General features: G+C 33.4%; 3 protein-coding genes across 4 annotated transcripts; 1 reads left to right on the top strand and 2 right to left on the bottom strand.

Moving 5' to 3' along the window:
* Positions 1 to 4024: 4024 nt before the first annotated feature.
* Positions 4025 to 4940, bottom strand: LOC123206821 (RING-H2 finger protein ATL78-like). The gene has a single exon (XM_044624075.1). The coding sequence runs from the start codon at positions 4752 to 4754 to the stop codon at positions 4104 to 4106; it is 651 nt and encodes a 216-aa protein (XP_044480010.1). The 5' UTR covers positions 4755 to 4940; the 3' UTR covers positions 4025 to 4103.
* A 4759-nt stretch (positions 4941 to 9699) lies between these two features.
* On the bottom strand, positions 9700 to 10852 carry LOC123206816 (RING-H2 finger protein ATL78-like). The gene is made up of 2 exons (XM_044624069.1): positions 10766 to 10852; positions 9700 to 10687 (listed from the first exon to the last, which is right to left on the bottom strand). The coding sequence occupies exons 1-2, from the start codon at positions 10850 to 10852 to the stop codon at positions 9965 to 9967; spliced, it is 810 nt and encodes a 269-aa protein (XP_044480004.1). The 3' UTR covers positions 9700 to 9964.
* A 5007-nt stretch (positions 10853 to 15859) lies between these two features.
* On the top strand, positions 15860 to 20879 carry LOC123206822 (autophagy-related protein 13b-like). 2 transcript variants are annotated; one of them, XM_044624077.1, is made up of 4 exons: positions 15860 to 16054; positions 16191 to 17634; positions 17718 to 17896; positions 20195 to 20879. In XM_044624077.1, the coding sequence occupies exons 2-4, from the start codon at positions 16282 to 16284 to the stop codon at positions 20616 to 20618; spliced, it is 1956 nt and encodes a 651-aa protein (XP_044480012.1). In that variant the 5' UTR covers positions 15860 to 16054; positions 16191 to 16281; the 3' UTR covers positions 20619 to 20879. The 2 variants fall into 2 exon arrangements, with proteins under 2 accessions (XP_044480012.1, XP_044480011.1); XM_044624076.1 differs by having other exon boundaries at positions 15861 to 16050.
* Positions 20880 to 21322: the final 443 nt, after the last annotated feature.

Genomic DNA, 21322 nt, shown 5'->3' with positions numbered 1-21322 from the left:
AATTAGCCTTTGTCTTGGGTTTATAATTAAAGCAATAGTTTTCCATAGATTCTCAGAAAGATCTCTGCTAATATAAAATATCAAATTGATAGTTTATGCAAGTGATTATGAAGTAATTAAAAAGTTGATCTCAAGTCTCAATCCATTTTGGTTACACCACTTAAAATTGGTGTTATTCATAAGCATGTATATATAATATGTGAAGTAATCTAGTTCTGTACTAAGATTTCAAATATCTTAGTATAAACATTTGCCCAATCTGACGACTATCAACAAAGAACAACTTCTTGCATTTCAATGATGACCACTGAACTATCCCAAAAGAATTTGCATGATATATTTGTTATATTTCCAAAAGGGGTCTACCAAACACTAGCTCTAATCCTAGTGCTAAGTCTGGCTTTGATACTGATTATAATTTCATAATCTACATTACAAATTAATGATCATAAAATTATACACACCCAATTTAGAGTACCCAATTGAGTATTCATATGATGTTTTATTATATAATTAGGTAATACCTAATCACATTATTATACATCATTTGGATACCTAATTGAATATTCAAAACTGGATGCACATAATATCACTTTTAATGATCAACATACCTTCATGTTATCCATCTTATCCTTGATTAAATATGAATTGAGTTTTGAAACCCAGAATGATAAACAAGACATACTCCCTAATCGTATGGATTAATAATCAAACATTGGTAGTTAAATCTGACTTTGAAGTGTAATTAACAGTTTGTGTAATAATACCTTCAATGTTATGACTTGAGAAGTCGTATCTTAGATGATGTACATGTCCTAATTTCATAGGGGACGACATTTCCTTCTCATGATCCATCCAACGTTGAGATCCAAATTTAGCCCTAATGCCAGTTGTAATCAATAATCTACCATTATAAGGTAAATATCATTTATTAAAAAAAGTAAGAAATCTTATTTTCATTCTATCCATATTGATTTAAATCTTAGAATTTGGTGACACAATCTCAATAGTCTCAGAAGATAGATTTTCCTCTGGGATATTCTCTTAACCTTTTTGTGGTAAACAAAATCCTAGGCCATGAACGGAAGATCTTAGTATGATTGCAATCTTAACAAGTCCAATTTATTAACATTCTCTTTTGGCTCCAAATTAAAGCAAATGTTCTCCGTTGATTCTCTAAAAGATCTCTTCCAATGTAAAAGATCAATTTGGTAGCCCATGAAGGTAACTTGAAGTGATTGAAAAGTTGATCTCCATCCATTTGATTACTTAGTCATTGGCTTAAATCATGAATATTATATACACAAAGTCTCTGCGTGTACTATGGATTAATCTCAAGTGGGGATTAATTACTTCTACTTAATTGCTAATTAATTAGGTTGTCATAAGAAAATATGTCGTGCCATATCCACTTGTTGGCCATATCTTTAAATGTATTTTGATTTGCCTTTTGCTTTACATGATATGAAATATCATTTTTGAAATCACTCAATAGGTTTCCCTATTTTCACTTTATTCATGATATCTATTTGCTTTCGCAACTTAAAGACGCTCTTCTATAATCCACTAGTAGAAACTATATGATGTGATTTTGTTTATGATTTACCATATGTATGAGAAAATTCGACTCTAGAAAAGTGAGAGTTTTGATGATCGATGAGCTATGTTTTTATTGACAAAATTACAATTAGCAAGGCATCCTCGTGTGTCATTTAAAGTTTTAATAAAAAATGACCATGCTATACTTCACCTTCCTCTCATCCATCTCTTTTTGTCATCTTTGTTGTTACACAATTTCAATTGGGCACAAAGATCTTCCTCTAGGAATCTCTTCTTATCTCTTTGTAACACAAATGCTGAGGCCATGCTCTTTTAGCCAATATATTAGCTTTTTCTTGTGGCTCAAATTGGTGGTTTATTATATTGACTATGAAGTGATTAAAAAGTTGATCTGATTTGTAATAATCCATTTGATTTGCCTGCGACTACAAACTACATCAAATGACTAGCCGCATTGCAATTTGTGACTGCTGTGTCAGCTGTGACAACCACTAGTTGCTATTCTCTAACTTCTCTTCTCCGAATTTCTTCTCAACATTGTTCAACGATTGATTATCCATTTAGATAGGTAACATATGTTCTGTCTCCGAGTAACTTTAGTTTCGCCAAGTTTGCTTAACACTCAAAGGGGAAGTTCGACTCGATACCAATTTTACTGAATAAATTGTTCTTGTACAACATAATACTTTAGAAGATGTCTCACATAGTGACATAATCCATCCCAGCTCACCCTTCATACGTATTGTAAGCTGTTACACAACCCAAAAATGGGCACGAGGACCGTTTCATTCTCTGCAGACAGCGTATTAATATATAAGCCTTCTTGGAGGCTCTAAACTAAAGCAACGTCTCTTCATAGATCCTCAGGAAGATCTTTCCAATATAAAACATCAAATTGGTAATTTATTATAGATAATATATAGTCTATAATAATTATATGTAGCACTTGCTTAATCGTGGGAAAAAATCTACTTGCACTATGATTAATACCATATTTGCCAAAAAAGAATATAATCGTGGGTGAATATCTCCTCTTTTTAAAAAGACAGATTTTTTTGTACTTGCTTTTTCCTTGGCCACACAAATATATAAGAATTAAAGGTATAAATATTATTTGCAACTGTTGAAAGTGTTGCTGTTTTTATCCTGATTCATAGGTTGGATTTCACCATTTGTGTGTGTTGGGAGGAAGAGCTTATCCTTTGGTTTGGAGAACAATTAATTAATAAAAGTTTTTGGAAGCACTTTTAGAAATAGTACTTTCATGATCATGATATTTAGGATTGTTATTCCGCAGTTTTGGCTAATTACAAACTAATTAATATGTTGAAGTCTTAATAATGTCTGATAAGCTTGACCAACATTTTGACTAGTCATTGGTTTTGCCAACAATTTGACCAGTCATAGACTTTACCAACATTCTGACCTGCCATAGTTATGGTCGACGAGAATGTTTAATATTGTTCAACATATATAGGTTTTACATTGTCTTTGTATATAAAAGGTGGGAAATATCAAGAGAAACATATGTTGGTGTGGAAGTGTACACAATTCGAAGTATAATGAATCTAGGATACTCAGATGCATGAATATGAACAAACACAAAAATGCAAGTGTAAGACAAACAATTTTTATGTGGTTTGGTCAAAAAGCTTAATAACCTATACCTGCAATATTGTTTATATCTCAATTATGTAAGATTACAGAGTAATTTGAAAATAACAATATTGCTAAGTGTCTTTTTGCTAGGATCAAATCCCTCATTTCTCCTTCTCACTATTCGATATTTATAGTACCGAGAGTTACGATTACACAAGTTTAGGATAATGAAATAATTAATGACATTATAAACACCTTAATGGTCATGATATGATTGAAGAGTGAATACATTTTAATTATAATTATCGATTTTAGAAAGATACTGCCTCTCTGATAATATTAAACACTTTATTTAGTATCAAATGATTATTGTGATTATGACGAAATTGATCATTGTTTCCTGTTTTCTGAATTCTAGAAAAAAAAAACACTTGTTCTATGAGTTGCGGGTTGAGATGATGCTTATTTGCTGGTTTCTGATCACCACTGGGAGTTGTATCATTGAGTGAAAAAGAATTTTTGACTGCATAACATATAAATAAAGTAGCTTCAATATAGCAATTTGTAACTTTTTTTATCTTTTGAGAGTAAAAGTAATTGTTTGAGTGTTAAAAAATGAATATAAAAGAAATTTGAAGCACATGCCACCAACTCATTTGAAGCTCAAATAAAATACTCTTATTTTTCTAGTTTGTGTATTCACAGTAGCAACAAAAATTAAACTATTTTCTTTTACATTTATCACTTCCTTTCCCACTGGCCAAATCTGAGACCTCAATTTGAGAAACGTCAAAGCTCACTTAACTCTTCATGAACCATTAACCTCCTAATCAAAATTTTCAGAACTCCAAGGAACGCAAAATAATTAGTTACCAAGAAAATTGCATTTCTTTATCATTTTGAAACAATATGACCAAATTAATTAAACCAATCAATCTTCAAACTTAGCATAACACTCCTTCCGGTTCCAAGGGCCTGATGCTCACAACTGTTTCCTGCACAGATGGCGTATGCGCAACCGTGGATCCTGACGGGCCTCCCGACTGGCTACACCCCAATATCTTCTGGCAAGTCTCAATCAGGCAGTGCCTGCATTTGGGGCAAGAAGAATGAGACGTTAGCCACTTATCGATGCAGCGGATGTGGAATCCATGGTTGCATTTCGGCAGGAGGAGCACACGCTCTCCAGGAACAAATTCCGACAGGCATATAACACATTCTGAGTCCAATCCTGGAAGATTCACCTCCGCTGAGTACTTCACCACAGGAAAAGTTTTCAGGGCCTTCTTTTTGATTCCTGTGTTGGGAATTTTGGCTGAGGAAGTGGCTGTGGAATCGAAATTGCCAAAGGCAGCAAATCCTGAGCGTTTTATTATACACCTGATGAGAAAATTCAATCCAAGAGCGCAAATTAAGGCACACAGGAGGACTGACATGACCATCACCACACTGGGGTCAAAGCTTCTGTTGGTTCCAGGATAATTCGAAGGGGGAGCAGCGGCCGTTGGTGGCGGCTGTTGTTGGTTAATCTGGTCGAACAGAATCAATTTTCTTGAGGGAGAGTTTCCGGGAAAATCCTGGAAAGTTGGTGACATTTTGAGAGAGTCGGGAGGGATGGAGCTCGGGAGTTCTTGGAGGTTGATTTGCTGAAGAGTCAAGGGGATTAGTCATTGTATATATAGAAATTTAGTTATCAACTATATGGATCTGCTTGCTGGTACATATCTAGCTGCAGCAGAAAGTGGCAGTTGCTTTCTATGTATCAAACTCAGTATCTTGAACCCCCCAGCTGCCCAGATAGATTAACATTAATTTATTAAAAAAAAAAAAATCCCAATCTGAAATGACTTGGAAACTGTATTTTTACAAAATTCAGGATGTTTTTCCAACGTTAGTACTCACTAATTTATGAGTCAGATTCCACTCAAGTTAAAGCATATCCAACTTACAAGAATACCTGAGCTCAGTTGCTTGAAACTCATCTGATATTGCTTTATTAAAAACTATTCTCCAAATGACTTTTGACCATGGACCCAACCGCGGATCCAAAAATAAAATTTAGACAAGTTACGGTTGAATAAAAATATGAGAGTCAAAGAAATAAGAATGAAATTTAAAGAGGTTAATGTGAAATTTTAGGGGTTATATTAACATTATACATATACAAAATTAAAATTTTTTTCTAAAGTTAAAGTAGCTCACTGATATTTTAACATATACCAGAGTGAAAATTTTTAAAGTTAAGGGGGGTTACTGATCTTCCTCGACCCCACTTAAATCCACCCCTACATGGACCTAAGAGAACGTCATATCCATTCTCACATATGATCAACTATGTCAATGCCTATGTTTCAACATAAAAATTTATGACTATGATCTTTCTTCCCAGCTAGTTAGTTTAATTAATACTAAACTAATAGATTAGAAAATTTAATTAACGTTTTCTTTGTTAGGTTTTACGCCATCTAAGCAGTGGAATAATAATTTAAAATTTCAAAAAATAAAGCAAATCCGTAAAACTTCCTAGGATCTCATTCCTACTCATTGATTCACAAACATGGCATAATCAACCATCAAAAAATTATGAATACCCACTTTGAATACACTAATAGGTTTACACTTGTATATGTCATCAAATGATTAAATAATTTTGAATTTGGAATAAAGTAACACAAAATCACATAATGACATATCATGTGTGCATATATTTGTGTACTCAAAAGTGAATGTGCATAACATTGTTCAATCAATCATAAGGCGTTTCAAGAAATTATACTTGCATTTGGAGGCTCTTCATCTTTCATAGTTGTTGGAATGTGTCAGAGAGTTTTCTCGATCTAAGGATATGACTACACCTCGTTATTAACATGGAGCATGAGTGGAAGGAGGTTGAGAATGTGCACCAAAGTTTGCTAGAATGTGATGCACAGGCAAGAGGTGTTTGTGTATGGGCGTATGTGTGTGTATATGGTGAAAAATTCTGAAATTATGAAATTAGTGTCTGTATGTATGACCATACATTGCCTTAGTCATTTCTCATACAGTTTGTGATATATCTTGATTTTGGTGTAGATAAGGACAATGAATTATCCTTATCCAAAGACCATGCATGCCCATGCATGATCTACACACGATCACACATAGGTCAAAAGCAATCCATTCGGGTTTATCCTTATCCAATTACATAAACCCCAACTTCCGTAATTTCCAACACATACAACTCAGGATCATAACTTTGGTCCTCATGTGCAATAAATTGCACTTTGAGCCCAGAGACCTCTGAAGACTCAAAATCCTCCATTTGGACTCCAGACTAGATTTAGCTAGAATAATCCTTTACCTTTAGAGTTTGGTTAACTTTTTTTATGTGTGACTTGTAGACTATTTGTTAGGTCAATAATAGATGGATTCGTATTGAGCTTCAATTTGATAGCCATCAAAACACATACCAAGATTGACCTTTAGCAAGACAACATAGTCATCTAACTAATAGAATGTTAATGATTAACTTTTTAATTTGTCAATGAAATAGTTATTCATACAATTAGATCATTTTATTATACATTATCCCTTTGAGGCTAAAATATAGATTAAGTATCTCCCTGAGGGAACCTTCAATACACATGGATTGTCTTTTGTCAACGATCGGATGATATTGGATTAAACACCAACTCAATTCTATTGCGGCCATGAATTTAGATGATTGTTGTCACTTGTCAATAGGCCTTTCTAGCATAACCTTTTCCCCTTGCATGGAGTTTTTTAATCTAGTCTGATAGCAGTCTTATTACAATGTCCAATGAATATAATGTTAGAAATTTTATGAAAATGGGAAAGAAAGACCTATTCTCTATATCAACAATCGATCAACTTCAAAGGTGATTTCTACATCAACAATAGTTTAATTAGGTTTGTGTGAATCCCTAAAACTTATATTATAGAATTCTATAACCATATAATCTAGAATTGTTTGCGAATGTATGGAATGGTGTTGAGATCAATTCCATTGATAATTGTATGATTGTGTTCTTCAATAAATCCAACATATAATAGCCTTTTCTTTTGGCCACAAAATAAAGCGACAGTTCTCCATTGATTATCTAAAATATATTTCACAAGCCAGTATTCTGCCATTGGTATATAATACACAAATCGATATTCTACATGTCCTAAGGATTAATTTCAAGTGGTGATTAATTATTTGTCCTTGCTAACTAAGAAAATATGTTGGCCTTAGTCCTTTAATATGTTTTCATTTGCAATCTAGTTTACATGTTAAGAATTTTGTAGTGGGAGCCAATCACATACCAATAGGAATTAAAATTATAAGGAGACAAGTTCCCTATGTTGCCCATTTTGAGTGCTCACTAGGAATGCCAGAAAAATCTCTCATACAGATTCTTGGATTGATCATTGAGTAGGAACAATCAACTTTGGAGAAAAAGTCGAATAATTTTATTGATTCTTCTACCTGAATTACAAGCGTAAGAACTATGTTTTATACATTGATTCTAACTAATAGCTCTCATCACAAAACTAACTGAGACTACAAGCTACGCGTTACAATTTGCAACAAATAACTAGTCGTATAGCAATTGTGACTACTGCAACTAGCTGTGACAACGACTAGTTGCTCTTCTCTTTCTTCTCAACATATGTTACCAACTGATTATATTGTCATCTATTTAAATAGGTAGTATATGCTCCATGCCTCTGAGAAACTTTAGTTTTGCCAAATTTGCTCAAAACTCAAAAAGAGAAGTTCTACTCGATACCAATTTTACTAAATAATTTGTTCATGTACAACACAATAATTTTAAGTCTTACATTTCTTCATATATATTGTGATTATAAGTCCTACATATATATACATATTTAAGCCTTTTTGGTGGCTCCAAACTAAAGCAACATTTCTTTATAGATCTTCAGAAAGATCTTTCGAATATAAAACATCAAATTGGTAGTTTATTGTAGATAATGTAGAGCCTATAATAATTATATGTAGCACTTGCTTGATTCTAATTGTACTATGATTAATACCAGATTTGCGAAAAAAGCATATTATAGCTAGTGGGAGAATATCTCTTCCTTTTTAAAAAGATAAGTTTTTTTATACCTGCTTTTTCCTTGGCCACGCATGTATAAAAGAATTACAGTTTTTATTATTTATTTTTCACCTGTTGAAAGTGATGTTGTTTTTAACCTTATTTATGGGTTGGATTTCACCATGTTTGTGTGTTGGGAGGACAATTAATTATTTAGAGTTTTTGGAAGCACTTTTAGAAATAGTGCTTTCATGATCATGATAGGGAAGGTTGTTTTTCTGCAGTTTTGGCTAACTAATAAGTTTTGCCAACATTTTGACCAGTCATAGACTTTACCAACATTCTGATCTGCCATAGATATCATCTTATGGATCAAAGATTAAAAAAAATTGATAATTTTTTTTTAATATTTGTTATAATCAGTTATTGACTATCAGTATGAATGATGATTTCTAATAAAATGGATACATAAATGACATCTCCGAAAGTTTTAAAGAATGTTCATGAAATTATTTATTAGAGCAATACTATATATATACACGTTTGAGTATATAAATAGATATACGTAAAATAGATATACATATAATATACCATCATGTAATTAAATATTATTTTATCTTTAATATAAAATCATCCAATCACAATTTAATTACATAATAATACATCAGATATATACCCATTTATATACTAAAAAATATGTACATATAGTTTTATTGTATCCACCAAAAGAAAGGTTATCCACAATAGAAAGGGCATTGTATATTTTAAATTAATATACAATGACATAATTAAATTGTTTTTATATATAAAGGTGGGAAAAATTAAGAGAATTGCACACCAATGAGAAGTATACCAAATTTAAGATATTTATGTGCATGAATATGAATAGATACAAAATATAAATATAAGACAAATAGTTTTTATGTGGTTCAATCAAGAAGATTAATAATCTACACTCCTGATATTGTTATTTTCTCAGTAATAGAATATTACAGAGTAGTTAAAAAATAATAATATTGTTAAATGTTGTTTTGTTATAATCAAATCCCTTGTTTCACCTGTTCACTATATTTATAATAGTAAAAGTTAAGATTACATAAGTTTAAAATAGTAAAATAATTAATAAATGATTATGATCGAAATGGTCACAATATGACTCCCTAATGATAAAAAAACATTTAATTAGTGTTAAACGATTGTTGTGATCATGACCAAATTGATCATTATTTCCTTGTCTTGTGGCTTCTAGAAGAAAGACATCCTACTCAAGAATTGTCCTATGAGATGCAGGTTTGAATGATAATTGTTCGTTTGTACCCTTGGGTTCACTTGAGAAAGAATTTTGTCTGAATAAAGTAGCTTAAATGTAGAAATTTGTAACTTTTTCTTTTGATCTTTTAAGCGTAAAAGTAATTGGTTTAGAGGGTTAAAAAGTGAATATAACAAAAATATGAAACACATGCCACCAATTCATCTGAAGCTCAAATAATACTCTTATTTTTCTACTTTGTGTATTCACAACTGCAACCAAAATTAAACTATTTTCTTCTACATTTTTTACTTCCTTTCTCACTGGCCAAATCTGAAACCCTAATTTGAGAGAATCCAAAGCTCACTTAACTTCTCATGACCGATGAAACTCCTAATCAAAATTTTCATGACTCCAAGGAATACAAATTAATTAATTGCCAAGAAAATTGCATTTCCTTGCCATTATGAATTAATTTGATCAAATTAATTAAACCAATCAATCTTCGAACTTAGCATATCACTCCATGGTTATGCAACACTCCTTCAGGTTCCAGGGGCCTGATGCTCACAGCTGTTTCCTGCTCAGATGGCAAATGCGCAACCGCTGATCCTGACGAGCCTGCTGGCTGGCTACACCCCACAATCTTCTGGCGAGTCTCAATCAGGCAGTGCCTGCATTTGGGGCAAGAAGAATGAGACTTCAGCCACTTATCGATACAGCAGATATGGAATCCATGGTTGCATGTCGGCAAGAGGCGCACACGCTCTCCAGGAACAAATTCGGACAGGCATATAACACATTCTGAGTCCAATCCTGGAAGATTCACCTCCGCTGAGTACTTCACCACAGGAAAAGTTTTCAGGGCCTTCTTTTTGATTCCTGTGTTGGGAATTTTAGCTGAGGAAGTGGCTGTGGAATCGAAATTGCCAAAGGCAACAGATCCTGATCTTTTTATTATACACCTGATGAGAAAATTCAATCCCAGAGCGCAAATTACGGCACACAGGAGGACTGACATGACCATCACGACATTGGGGTCAAAGATTCTGTTGGTTCCAAAATAATTCGAAGAGGGAGCAGCAGCCCTTGGTGCCGGCTGTTGTTGGTTAATGTGGTTGAACAGAAGCAATTTTCTTGAGGGAGAGTTTCCGGGAAAATCCTGGAAAGTAGGTGACATTTTGAGAGAGTTGGGAGGGATGGAGCTCAGGAGTTCTTCGAGGAGGTTGATTTGCTGGAGAGTACAGGAGATTACTCATTGTATATATATATAAAATTTTGTTATTAATTATATGGATCCACTTGCTGGTACACAGCTAGCTGCAGCAGACAGTGGCAGTTGCTTTCTATGAATCAAGATCAGTATCTTGAACCTACCACCTCCCCAGAAAGATAACATTAATTTATAAAAAAGGAAAAAATATCTCAATCTGAAATGACAAGGAAGCTGTGGTATTACCCAATTCAAGGTGTTTTTCCAACATTAATCACTAATTTATGAGTCAGATTCAACTCAAGTTAAAGCATACGTAGCTTAAAACAATATTTGAGCTCAGTAGCATGAAACTTATCTGCCATAGCTCTATTAAAAACTATTCACCAAATGATTTTGACCATGGAACCAACCGCGGACTCAGAAATAAAATTTAATGAAGCAAATATTGAACAAAAATAATACATATATAGAAAAAGTTAACGAAGAAATAATGATATTTAAATAAGTTAATGTGAAATTTTAAATGTTATATTGATATTTTATCTATACAAACTAAAAATTTTTAAAATTAAAAGGGTTAACGATATTTTATATGTGTCAAAGTAAAAATTTTTTAAAGTTAAGAGAGGTCAATTGGCCTTTTTTGGCCCCACCTTAGTCCACCCTTGCATGAACCTAAGGGAAAATCATATTCATCCTCAAGTTTGATCAACTATGCCTATGCCGGTATCTTAAAATAAAAATTTATGATCATAATCTTTCTTTCCGGCTGGCTAGTTTAATTAACAGTAAACAAATAGATTACAAAATCTAATTAGCATTTTTTTTGTGGTCCATGTGTAGTCTAAATCTTACACACAGATATATACTAAGTTATATGCAAAATTAAATACATCAAATTGGACTGGTCAATTAAAGATTTGAATTTGATCTCAACCTGTGTTCATGCACAAGTGCACAACTGTAATGGCTTGAGAAGCATCTGTGAAATATGAATGTAAAGCAATTCGGAAAATATAGATTAGTGAACAAAAAGTTGCTCTGGAGCACCAGTGGACAAATGCTTATTTTTTTTGGATTCCAGTATAGTAAGTGAAGCATCTGGAATGGGCTAGGCTTAAAGGCAGAAAATTACAACTATGATGTTTGCAGCAGTTCTATTTTGATTTTCTGGGTTGGATTTCTCTAAGAAATATATATGAGTGATTAGCATCCAAGGTTTGGTCTCGAACACTTTTCTATCTGTTTTATGTTTTAAGTCATATTTTTTCAACTTAAAACATAACGTTGTTCACAAAAAAATCTACAGTAAAAATGATCACTTTGCCTTGGTAAATAAAATAAAGCCCTCCTGCAGTTGCATCACCCAATCTCCTTATCCCAGGAGTCCTTCCGCCGTGTCAAGACCATTCTTAGATCTTCATGTGATGGCAGGTGCCAAGTCTAACAAGAATGACTGGAGCAGGAACTGGGAAAGAATGCATTCAAAGTCTGTCTCCACTGCTTAAACTGACACCAATCTCTAGATTATATCAACAAAGCCAACTAAGATTCAGAGAGTACCAAGTCCAGGGTAATATAACTTCAGTTATTGATAGATCGAGATGTGAGGGAAGGTATAAAGCCTTTAGAATAGAGATGATAATCTCGGTCCAAATTTAAAGGTTTTGCCCTTCTTTAACCTCAACAAGAAGGGGATTTTCTGATTAAAAACAAAGAAGGGGACAAAAAAAAATTATTACAATCAAGGACAAAAATATACGTGTTATCTCCCGACCTTGTCCTCACCCCCGTCCCCATCTTTGTTCCTTTATTTTAATATATTTACTTAAATATTAACATATATTTATATTAAAATAGTTAATATATGATATTTGTGACATTAAAATAATAGGTTAATTTTAATTTTACTCAATTTGTTATTTAATATATTTATGTTATATTTAGAGGGTATGAGGATGAAATTTTTTCCCATAAGTACAAAGAGGAGATTTTTCCCGGCAAGGATGAAAAAAAGATGGGAAGAAGATTTTTCTTTATGGGAAAAGAACGAGAGATCCTTGTTATCTCTATAATGGGGATTGATATTCTTTGTAGGGATGGGGATTGAGATCTCTTCCCCACCCCTCCCTGTTGCCATCCTTACTTAAGAAACACTTGAATTATTATTGATTGTTAAACTTAGGAAGCACCTAAAATTGTCTTAGAGCTTTCTCCCCTTTTTTGTTGGAAGCTCATATAAAATTCAATAAAATTATGTGTACAAGTAATGAATATAATTTTGTATATAAATGATGATATATCATTATATGATTTAACGATTTTGAATTAAAGATAAAATAATACCTAATCACATGATAACATATCATTATTTGTGTACAAGTTTGTGTTTATTTTTTAGGCCTAAAAGACTTATTCCCACCCAAGGTAAATTGTAATCTCAAACTTATACCTGCTAACTTTTAAAAACTCAAAGTCCCACCTATGAACTAATTTCTATTAAAATTTTTAGTTAGAGTTAAGGGTAAAATCATTATTTGAACAATAATATTAAAAATATATATAATTTATTACATTCCCCCCAAGTTTTAAAAACTAACAAATTCATCCCCAACAAAAGTTTTCTAATTTTGAAAAATTACATTTTCACCCCTAAACCGAATTTTTTTCTTCACTCTTCGGCCACTAGCGACCTCCCTTTTCTACCCTATACCATCGTCGTCATCGTCTCTTCACTTCTCCAACAAGAACCTAGCATCTTTTGGCTAAAAACTCATCATCCAGACAAAGAGATCTCTACTCCAACAGACATTAAGTCATCGCTTTCTTTCTTTATTCATCAGCAATGTCGACAAATCATGCTCGACGGAGAAATCGTAGAGAGGTGGCTACAAAGAAATCACATTTGACAGAGAAAAATCGTGTCGCCATCTTGCCAGAGAAGGATGTTAGGCTAATAGTAGCTTGATCTCGAGTAGAAAAGTGATCAGAGATGGAGAGAGGTGGTTGTTGAAAAAGGAACAGTGGAGGGATAGGATTTTGGGGGTGAAATGAAAGTTTTAGAGGGCGATTGCAAAAAAAACTTGAAAAAATATGAAACCCTAGAGTTTTGGGGGGTGGGGGGTTGGAGTCATTTTTCGAAAATAGAATTTATGAGATCAGGGAGGAAATTATTAGTTTTAAAAACTAAGGTGAGAAAAAAATTTTTTTTAATTTTTTAAATATTATTATTAAAATAACGATTTTATCCTTATTATTATTAAAATGATAATTTTATTCTTACCTCTAATTGAAAATTTTAACATAAATTGATTTATAGGTGAGACTTTAGGTTTTTAAAAGTTAACAAGTATAAGTTTGAAATTACATTATACTTTAGATGGGAATAAGTCTTTTAGCTTATTTTTTATGACAATGTGGCATAAAAACAAGAGTAGTTAAGGCTAAATTTCCTAAGAATGCTACCAGTTAAATTAGGTTACCAAAACCACTCTGATTGATTTCATGAGCTTCAAAGTTCTACCATTAGGATAAGAGGAGAGGGATCATGGGATGGATCATCTCCCTCCATTGTCCCTCCCCATTTTTCTCACTTAAATAATATTTTTATTTTTTCTCACAAATAGTGAATCATATTTGTTAGTGACATCTTCTTTCTTAAAGTAAATAAATAATTTAAAAATTTTACCCAAAATTATAAGTTGATGATACCTGAAATTATCCCATAAATAATTATGGGGAAGCTACATTAAGTTGTTTACTCCGTGTAACACCGTTAATTATGTTGAAATGGAAATGAAAACTTACAATTCAATGATTTCTCTCACGTTAATTTTCAAAAGTAGCAAGTTTGCCTTTAATTTAAATCCCTTTATTGCTTCACAAAATCCAAATGGGCCTTGGCTGGGCCTTAGGTGGGCTGGCCCAAAAGAACATGCAATTCAATGTAAATGGCTCAAAAGGGCTTCAACATAATACAATTCAATTTTTGCACTCTACATCAAGATAATTTGGATAGTTAAAATGTAGTTAATAAAAATTTGAATTATTTATATTTAATTAGTATTTTAAATATGTTATTTTGAATTTTTGAACAAAAAACTTATTAAATATGTATTTTATAATTTTTTTGTATTAAACACATATTTTTATCATTTTTTTAATGTTTTTCCTCTTTTTATAAATTTTTTAAAGTATAAAAATATCGTTTTCATTTTGAATTAATTATATAAAACAAAAACTCAATTTTTTGTCATTCAAATCTCTAATCTCTTTTGATAATCTTTTATGATAATTGAATTGTAATTATATATTATGTTATATTATATCCAATAGTCAATTAGTATTTTATATTTAAATTGTTAGCCATAAGATTTATAAAAACTGTTAAAATTATGTTTGATATTACCGTATTTTTAGAAAAATATTATTGATAATATGTTGTATTAAACTCATATATATACGTTTCATATCCAAATTTTATGACCCTTTTTTATAAATGTATTTTTTTATCATTTACCGTATTATATTGTATAATTCTTATATTATTATTTTTTATGTCTGTATTTATTAACTAAGGTTAAAATTACATTCTATTTGCATAACTAAAATTCTTGAGATCAATAACAAAGTTTAAATGTAATTACTAAAAATTAATGTTGAAAGTTGTGTTAAAAAGATGGGGACTGACTCTCCACATATATGTAATGTTTAGATATCGAATCTTAAACCCGGTTATGATCTTTTCTAATTTCACTAATTAAATTGTCAAATTGAGAAAACACTATTATTAAATCGATATGTGTTTATATCTTAATTATTTTCTAAAAGCTAATAATACTAACTTTGTTTTTTCGGAAATAACTTCAACAACAAAGCTTAAAGTTTGATCCTAATCTTTTTATATCTCAAATGCAAAAACTTTATGGATATGGTAAGATTACCAAAGAATATGCTAATAATTCATAGTACACTTAAAAATTAAAATCAATCAATGGTGGTGACACATCTCTTAGTACACAAATCGGATGGCTGGAATTGAACCTCAATTTTGGCCCACAAAAGGCCCATGAGTAAGAATCACCTACAGCATATGAATTTTGTGGGCCGATACGGTAAGTGTCAAGATCTAACGGACCTTGATCTCTAACAAATATTTCTTCATCAAATCAAATCATGGCAAGTATTAACCTCAGCCAATGGCCCGCACTGTCTCTTCTTCTTCGACTTCAATGAGAATTCCGATTAATTAAAATTACATTAAACAAAACAATTCGGTTCGAATTAAAATTCTGAACCCAAGTTTTAACTTTCTTTATTTGTATTCTTCAACTCAGCAACTGAAATATCTAACCGAAACACATTCGAAAACACTCTCCATGGTCAGTAAGTCATCTTATAATTCTATTTAACTTCGATTTTCATTTATTTTGCTTGAATAACGATACCCTTTTCGTGTTTTTATGTTTTGATGTTGTTACCGAAGAAAGTTTGAGTTTTTTTTTTTGGTTCTTGCTTGCAGGTATATGAATGCAAAAGGTTGTAACGCTACAAGGTTATAATCTTAATTTCTTTTAAAGGATTGTGTTGTTTGTAGTTAGTTTTTTTGAGTTATGGCATCATCTCATAATAGTATGCATTCAGAAGCAGCTAAAATGGAACAAATTGTTACTGAATTTTATGCTAAAAGTCTGCAAATTATACTGGAAGCGAGGTCTCCTTATATGTCTTCACGTAATTTTAGTGGTGAACAAACTTTATCCCCGTCTTCTTCCTCGTCTTCATCCTCTAGTGTGAGGCCGAGAGATAAATGGTTTAATTTAGCCCTTAGGGAATGTCCTGCTGCGCTAGAGAATTGTGATCTCTGGCGCCAGAGTAATTCTGAACCGATGGTGGTTGATGTGATTATGGTGCAGAGACCGGTTGGTTGGGACCAGATGAATTTTTCACCTAAAAGAGATCCTGTTAGGAATTTGTCTTTGAAGGAGAGGTGTTCTGTGGGTTGGAGTTCTGATCAGGAGGATTTTGGCAGTGCGGGTAAGAGTGAAAAGATTGTAGAGAGATGGATAGTGCAGTATGAGAGTAGGAAGGCCAGGGATTATAGTTCAGGAAGTAGGAGGTCGAGTAATTATGCTTTGCATAATGTGTATAAGAAATCGATCTTACTTTTGAGGTCGTTGTATGTGACTGTTAGGCTTTTACCTGGGTATAAGATTTTCCGTGACCTGAATTCATCTGGACAAATATGTGCCTTTACCTTGGGTCATAGAGTTTCTTCTTTTTTTGAGCCATTCACTCGTAAAGAAGAGGCAGAATTTCAATGCTTTGGGTTCACTCCTGTTGACACCTCTTCTGGTAGGCTTTGCATTTCAGTCTGGTATCGTTCATCACCTTCAGATGTAAGTTCTGAATCATCAACCCCTATGTCCCCCCAATTTATACCAGACTATGTTGGGAGCCCATTGGCAGATCCACTGAAGAGATTTCCCTCTCTTCCTATGTCTCATGGCTCACCGTCATCATTGCCATTGCCACGACCACATAGTTGGAGCTATGACCATTATAAGGTCTCTCCACCTTCAATTTCTTCCTCACCTTCGCCCACCCATTCAGAATCACATGCTTCACGCCGTTACCCCCCTACCAATTTGCCTCCACATCCACCTGAAACACCTCTAGTTCATAAAAAACATACAAGTTTTGATGAGTACTGTCCATCTCCTAGCTTTTCCCCCTTCCCTTCCCCGTCACCACCAATATATATTCCAGGAAGACATCTTTCAAAGGGTCTTTTGCGATCTGAAAGTGCTCCATGGAGCTTACATGCTCTTAAGCTGGCTAATTCCCCTGCATTGTCAAGCAAGCAAAATCTGTCCCCATCTCCTCCACAAAAAATTACAAGATCCAATACTTCTAAGATTGATAGAAGTATGGATCAAATACAGACTGGTGCAACAATTGAGAAGGTATTATATTTAGTCATTATTACCATATTTAATGTCCCAGGTGTGTTTGCTTCATTTAGGATGCCTTTTTCTTCCTGTTGTAGCTTCTTGCTTCTGGGAAGGATGACTCTCGAAAAGGCTCTAGTGTGAAGCTCTCGTGCAACAGCTCTCCACGAATTTCTTTATCTAGAAGCTCTAGTAGGTCTTTCCAAGATGATTTTGACGACGAGTATCCTTGCCCCTTTGATGTTGAGGATGTTGATGTGACAGATTCAAGTTGCAGGTATGTCAAAATCCATTGATTTGATTCTACTTTCAGGTTGAATTGTTCTGTATTATTGATCTGATTTACTGTCTATAATAATTACTTCAACTTTCTTTGTTCTATTGATTATTGCTTACCCTTCTTATATCTGAATTTGTTGTCATTCCAAGTTATAATGCTAGAAATTACAAGAGACGAGCTTTTGTTCAAGCTTTTATATAGAAACCTAAGAAATGTGAAAGTATGAAGCATTGATTGTGTCTTTGTAGGAATTCGTTTAGTCATGCTTGCCAAACCTGCAAAATTATTTGCAACATTTATTAGCATAGTATTAATCATTCTCTTTCTCTACTTCTCTGGCTCTTCATCTCCGAAGTAGGGAAGCCTAAATCTAAATATAAGTGGAATTATTCTAGCTATTCATTTATCATATCTTGACGGACTTAGAAGTTGATTTTGTTGCATTTTTACAACTTGATGGAAGTTGCATTTTGTTCACTGCCAACTATAGGTGGCTGCTTGCATGCTTTAGTGTATCTATTGATTTGCCGAAGACTGGGATGACTATTGATAATAAATGAGGTGTTTGGTTAAAAAAATCTCAAGTAAGCAGCAGTTGAATTAATGCTTACTTTTAGAATGCAGAATTTGGTTTATTTTATCAAAAAGGTGAAATGTTAAATATTTAGACCATTTTGTAGGCCTTTCATTATTTACAGTAAGAAATTATGTTACTAGATATACACTTCAGGTTTCTGCTAATTGTTAGATTTGAATGATGAAAGGTACCTAGCTGCTAGTGTGTTATCATCTACTACTAGTGCTTTGTATTGATCTCGAAAGTATTCTGGTGTGAAAATTTAAATTATTTTAGAACTAGAGCGAAGTGTGGTAGGTCTTGAATCAGAAATGCTGGGCTCTCTATCTGAGCATGAAATCAGCCAACTGCTGCAGTTTTAACAAATCAATTCTAGGTTTTGTGGGCATGGATCTCAATGCTTCTAGTGTGGGTTGTTTCTCAAATATGCTTGGGTCTAGATTAGCTTTCTAGTATGTTGATAAAGATATAGTGTGATTACATGAATTGACATGGATGGTGAAGAGTAGTTGCTGGTGATATGAATGGGTTGCCAGATCAGGAGATAGGGTTGAGGCTTTGATTTGAAAATAATACTATGCCAAGCACGGAATGAGGATCACTGGAAAGTTATAATGCATAAGGCCAGCATATATTATGAGTGGTGTGATATTATTATCATCAACTGATAGTTCTGTGAAAAATTTATTTTGTGATGGTGACACCAAACTGATATGGTAAAGCCTCAGTGAGATCATCATGGACAATGCTTCAAAGAAATATCATGCTTACTGACAATCTATCCATCATAAGGAAAAGGAAAAAGAAAAGAGAAATGTTTTCTGTTAAAAATGCTTGCTAACCATAATGAAATTGCACAATTCTTCTCATTTAAGAGATGCTTAGAAGCTTAAGTTTGTTGAATAATGTTTTATAAAGTCTTAAACAGGGTAGCTATTTGCTTTTAGCTATAGTGGACTATCATGATTCTTTGGTGTGATGTTGCTGTTAAGGCCCCACCAATGGTGTGTGGTGTGGTTCTTGGGACGCAACTTATACCATTTTGAAATGCAGGATGCAAATATCTTTGTTAGCTAAAATGTCTATAAAATTTTTTAAATTGTGTGCAATTGTCAGGATGTTGTTGAAACATAACACATGGTTTCTTTGCTAATACCCTGGATTTTAAGTTGTGAAATATCTCAGTGTAATGTAATTACCAAAAACATCTTAAAATTTCTTCCCTTTTTTTTTTTTTTTTGGAGATTCAGGTTTCATCATTAGTAGAGTTGATGCCCTAGAACCAAGAGTAGAATGAACCTTATTTTATTCTTCTAAAGAAAGTGATGAATTAAGAATTAATGAATATAATAAGCAGAAATGGTTGTGGGGGATGCAGTGTCAAATAATTCATCGCCAGGGAAGTTCTGGTACACTTATAAATTAATTGTTAACTGATAGTTTTGTTAGTGTCAGCCTTGGAATGAACTGACATATTACAGCCCAACAAAGTAACTAGTGGTGAACCAAGCTATATAGACAATAAATCTAAATAAATGAAAACAATTTCCTTCCGTAATACAAATGGAAAGAAACCACATGTGCTTTCCATTGGGCTCCTCAATATATTTGTCTTTCTTCATGTGCTTAATTTCTTCATTTATGTGTCAAATGGATCTGCCATAATGTTTCATATCTTGTTATACTGAATGTTAGTTCACCTTATGTTCATCTTCCAGACCAGAATCATTTGATCGAAAGGGACTTCTGTGTGAGCCACATGAGACTGGTGGGTACCCAATGAAATCCCAAGACGCTGCTGTCGGTGCTCTTGTACGTATGTTGAAGAAAGCACCGCCTCTTCGTCAAGATATCACTGGCTCAATAAATTTATCTGACGCCTCCAGACCTGAGATGTGGAGCAGTACCACCCAGGAGGCAAGACAGATCTCCGATGCAACTGCAAGCCAGCATGCTGCTTCTGCAAGCATTACATCTTCTGGTCTTGTAGCATCAAAAACAACAGCTGATGCATTAGAAGAACTCCGGGGTTACAAAGATATGAAAAACTTGTTGCTTAGACAAGGTGCCAGGTCCCCGTCCCACTCATCAGAAAATAATGATTCTACAGCAGAAGCTGCCAGCAGAGTTTCAACTGGGTAAACTATGCCTCATGTTAATGCACGACCTTTTGTACATATATACAGAAAACATGGTTTTTAAGTTGTGGTTTCATGTCATGTGGCTCAAATGCCGTTTTTCGTCAATATACATAACTATAAAATATAAGAGGTAAGGAGGCACGGGTTTTATGCCCAAGGTTTGTCTTATAACAGAGTTTATACGTTGCATTTACTGCTTTTAATGTAAAAAGCACTGGTTGTTCATAACAGTACATCGTGGTGGAGTGTTGGTTTTGGTACATTTCATATTTGTTCTGTTTTTTTCGTATTTATATTCCAATGCTGTGCATGTAGTCCAACCTTCTGATTTCCTGAGCTTTCTGCTGATGATCAGGATTTGTTAAATTACACACTCTGCATTTGTTTCCCACAGTTCGATGATTTTCTGATGTAGTCTGTTAAAAGGGTGTATATCGTCAAGGACTTGGAAGAACTGTGTGGTCTTAGAACTCAACCTTACCAGCCTATGCCGGGCCCAACCGGTGCCTGGTCTGGCCCGGCCTGGGTTTTTGCTGTCTCTATTGAGAATCAACAGTAAGAGAATGAACGATCATTGAGAAAACTGCCTTTTCTAGGTTAATATATAATGACTGGTATTTAATCTCTCTCTGTGACTTGCTGTGACATGGACTGCTAATAACCAGAGGCTTACGTTATTTATTGTTGAGCGTGTCAATTTACTGA

Source organism: Mangifera indica, unplaced genomic scaffold, assembly GCF_011075055.1.
Source record: "Mangifera indica cultivar Alphonso unplaced genomic scaffold, CATAS_Mindica_2.1 Un_0050, whole genome shotgun sequence".
NCBI classification, from domain to species: Eukaryota; Viridiplantae; Streptophyta; class Magnoliopsida; order Sapindales; family Anacardiaceae; genus Mangifera; species Mangifera indica.
The sequence above is the reverse complement of the archived record's forward strand: the minus strand, read 5'-3'. Positions and strand labels throughout refer to the sequence as shown.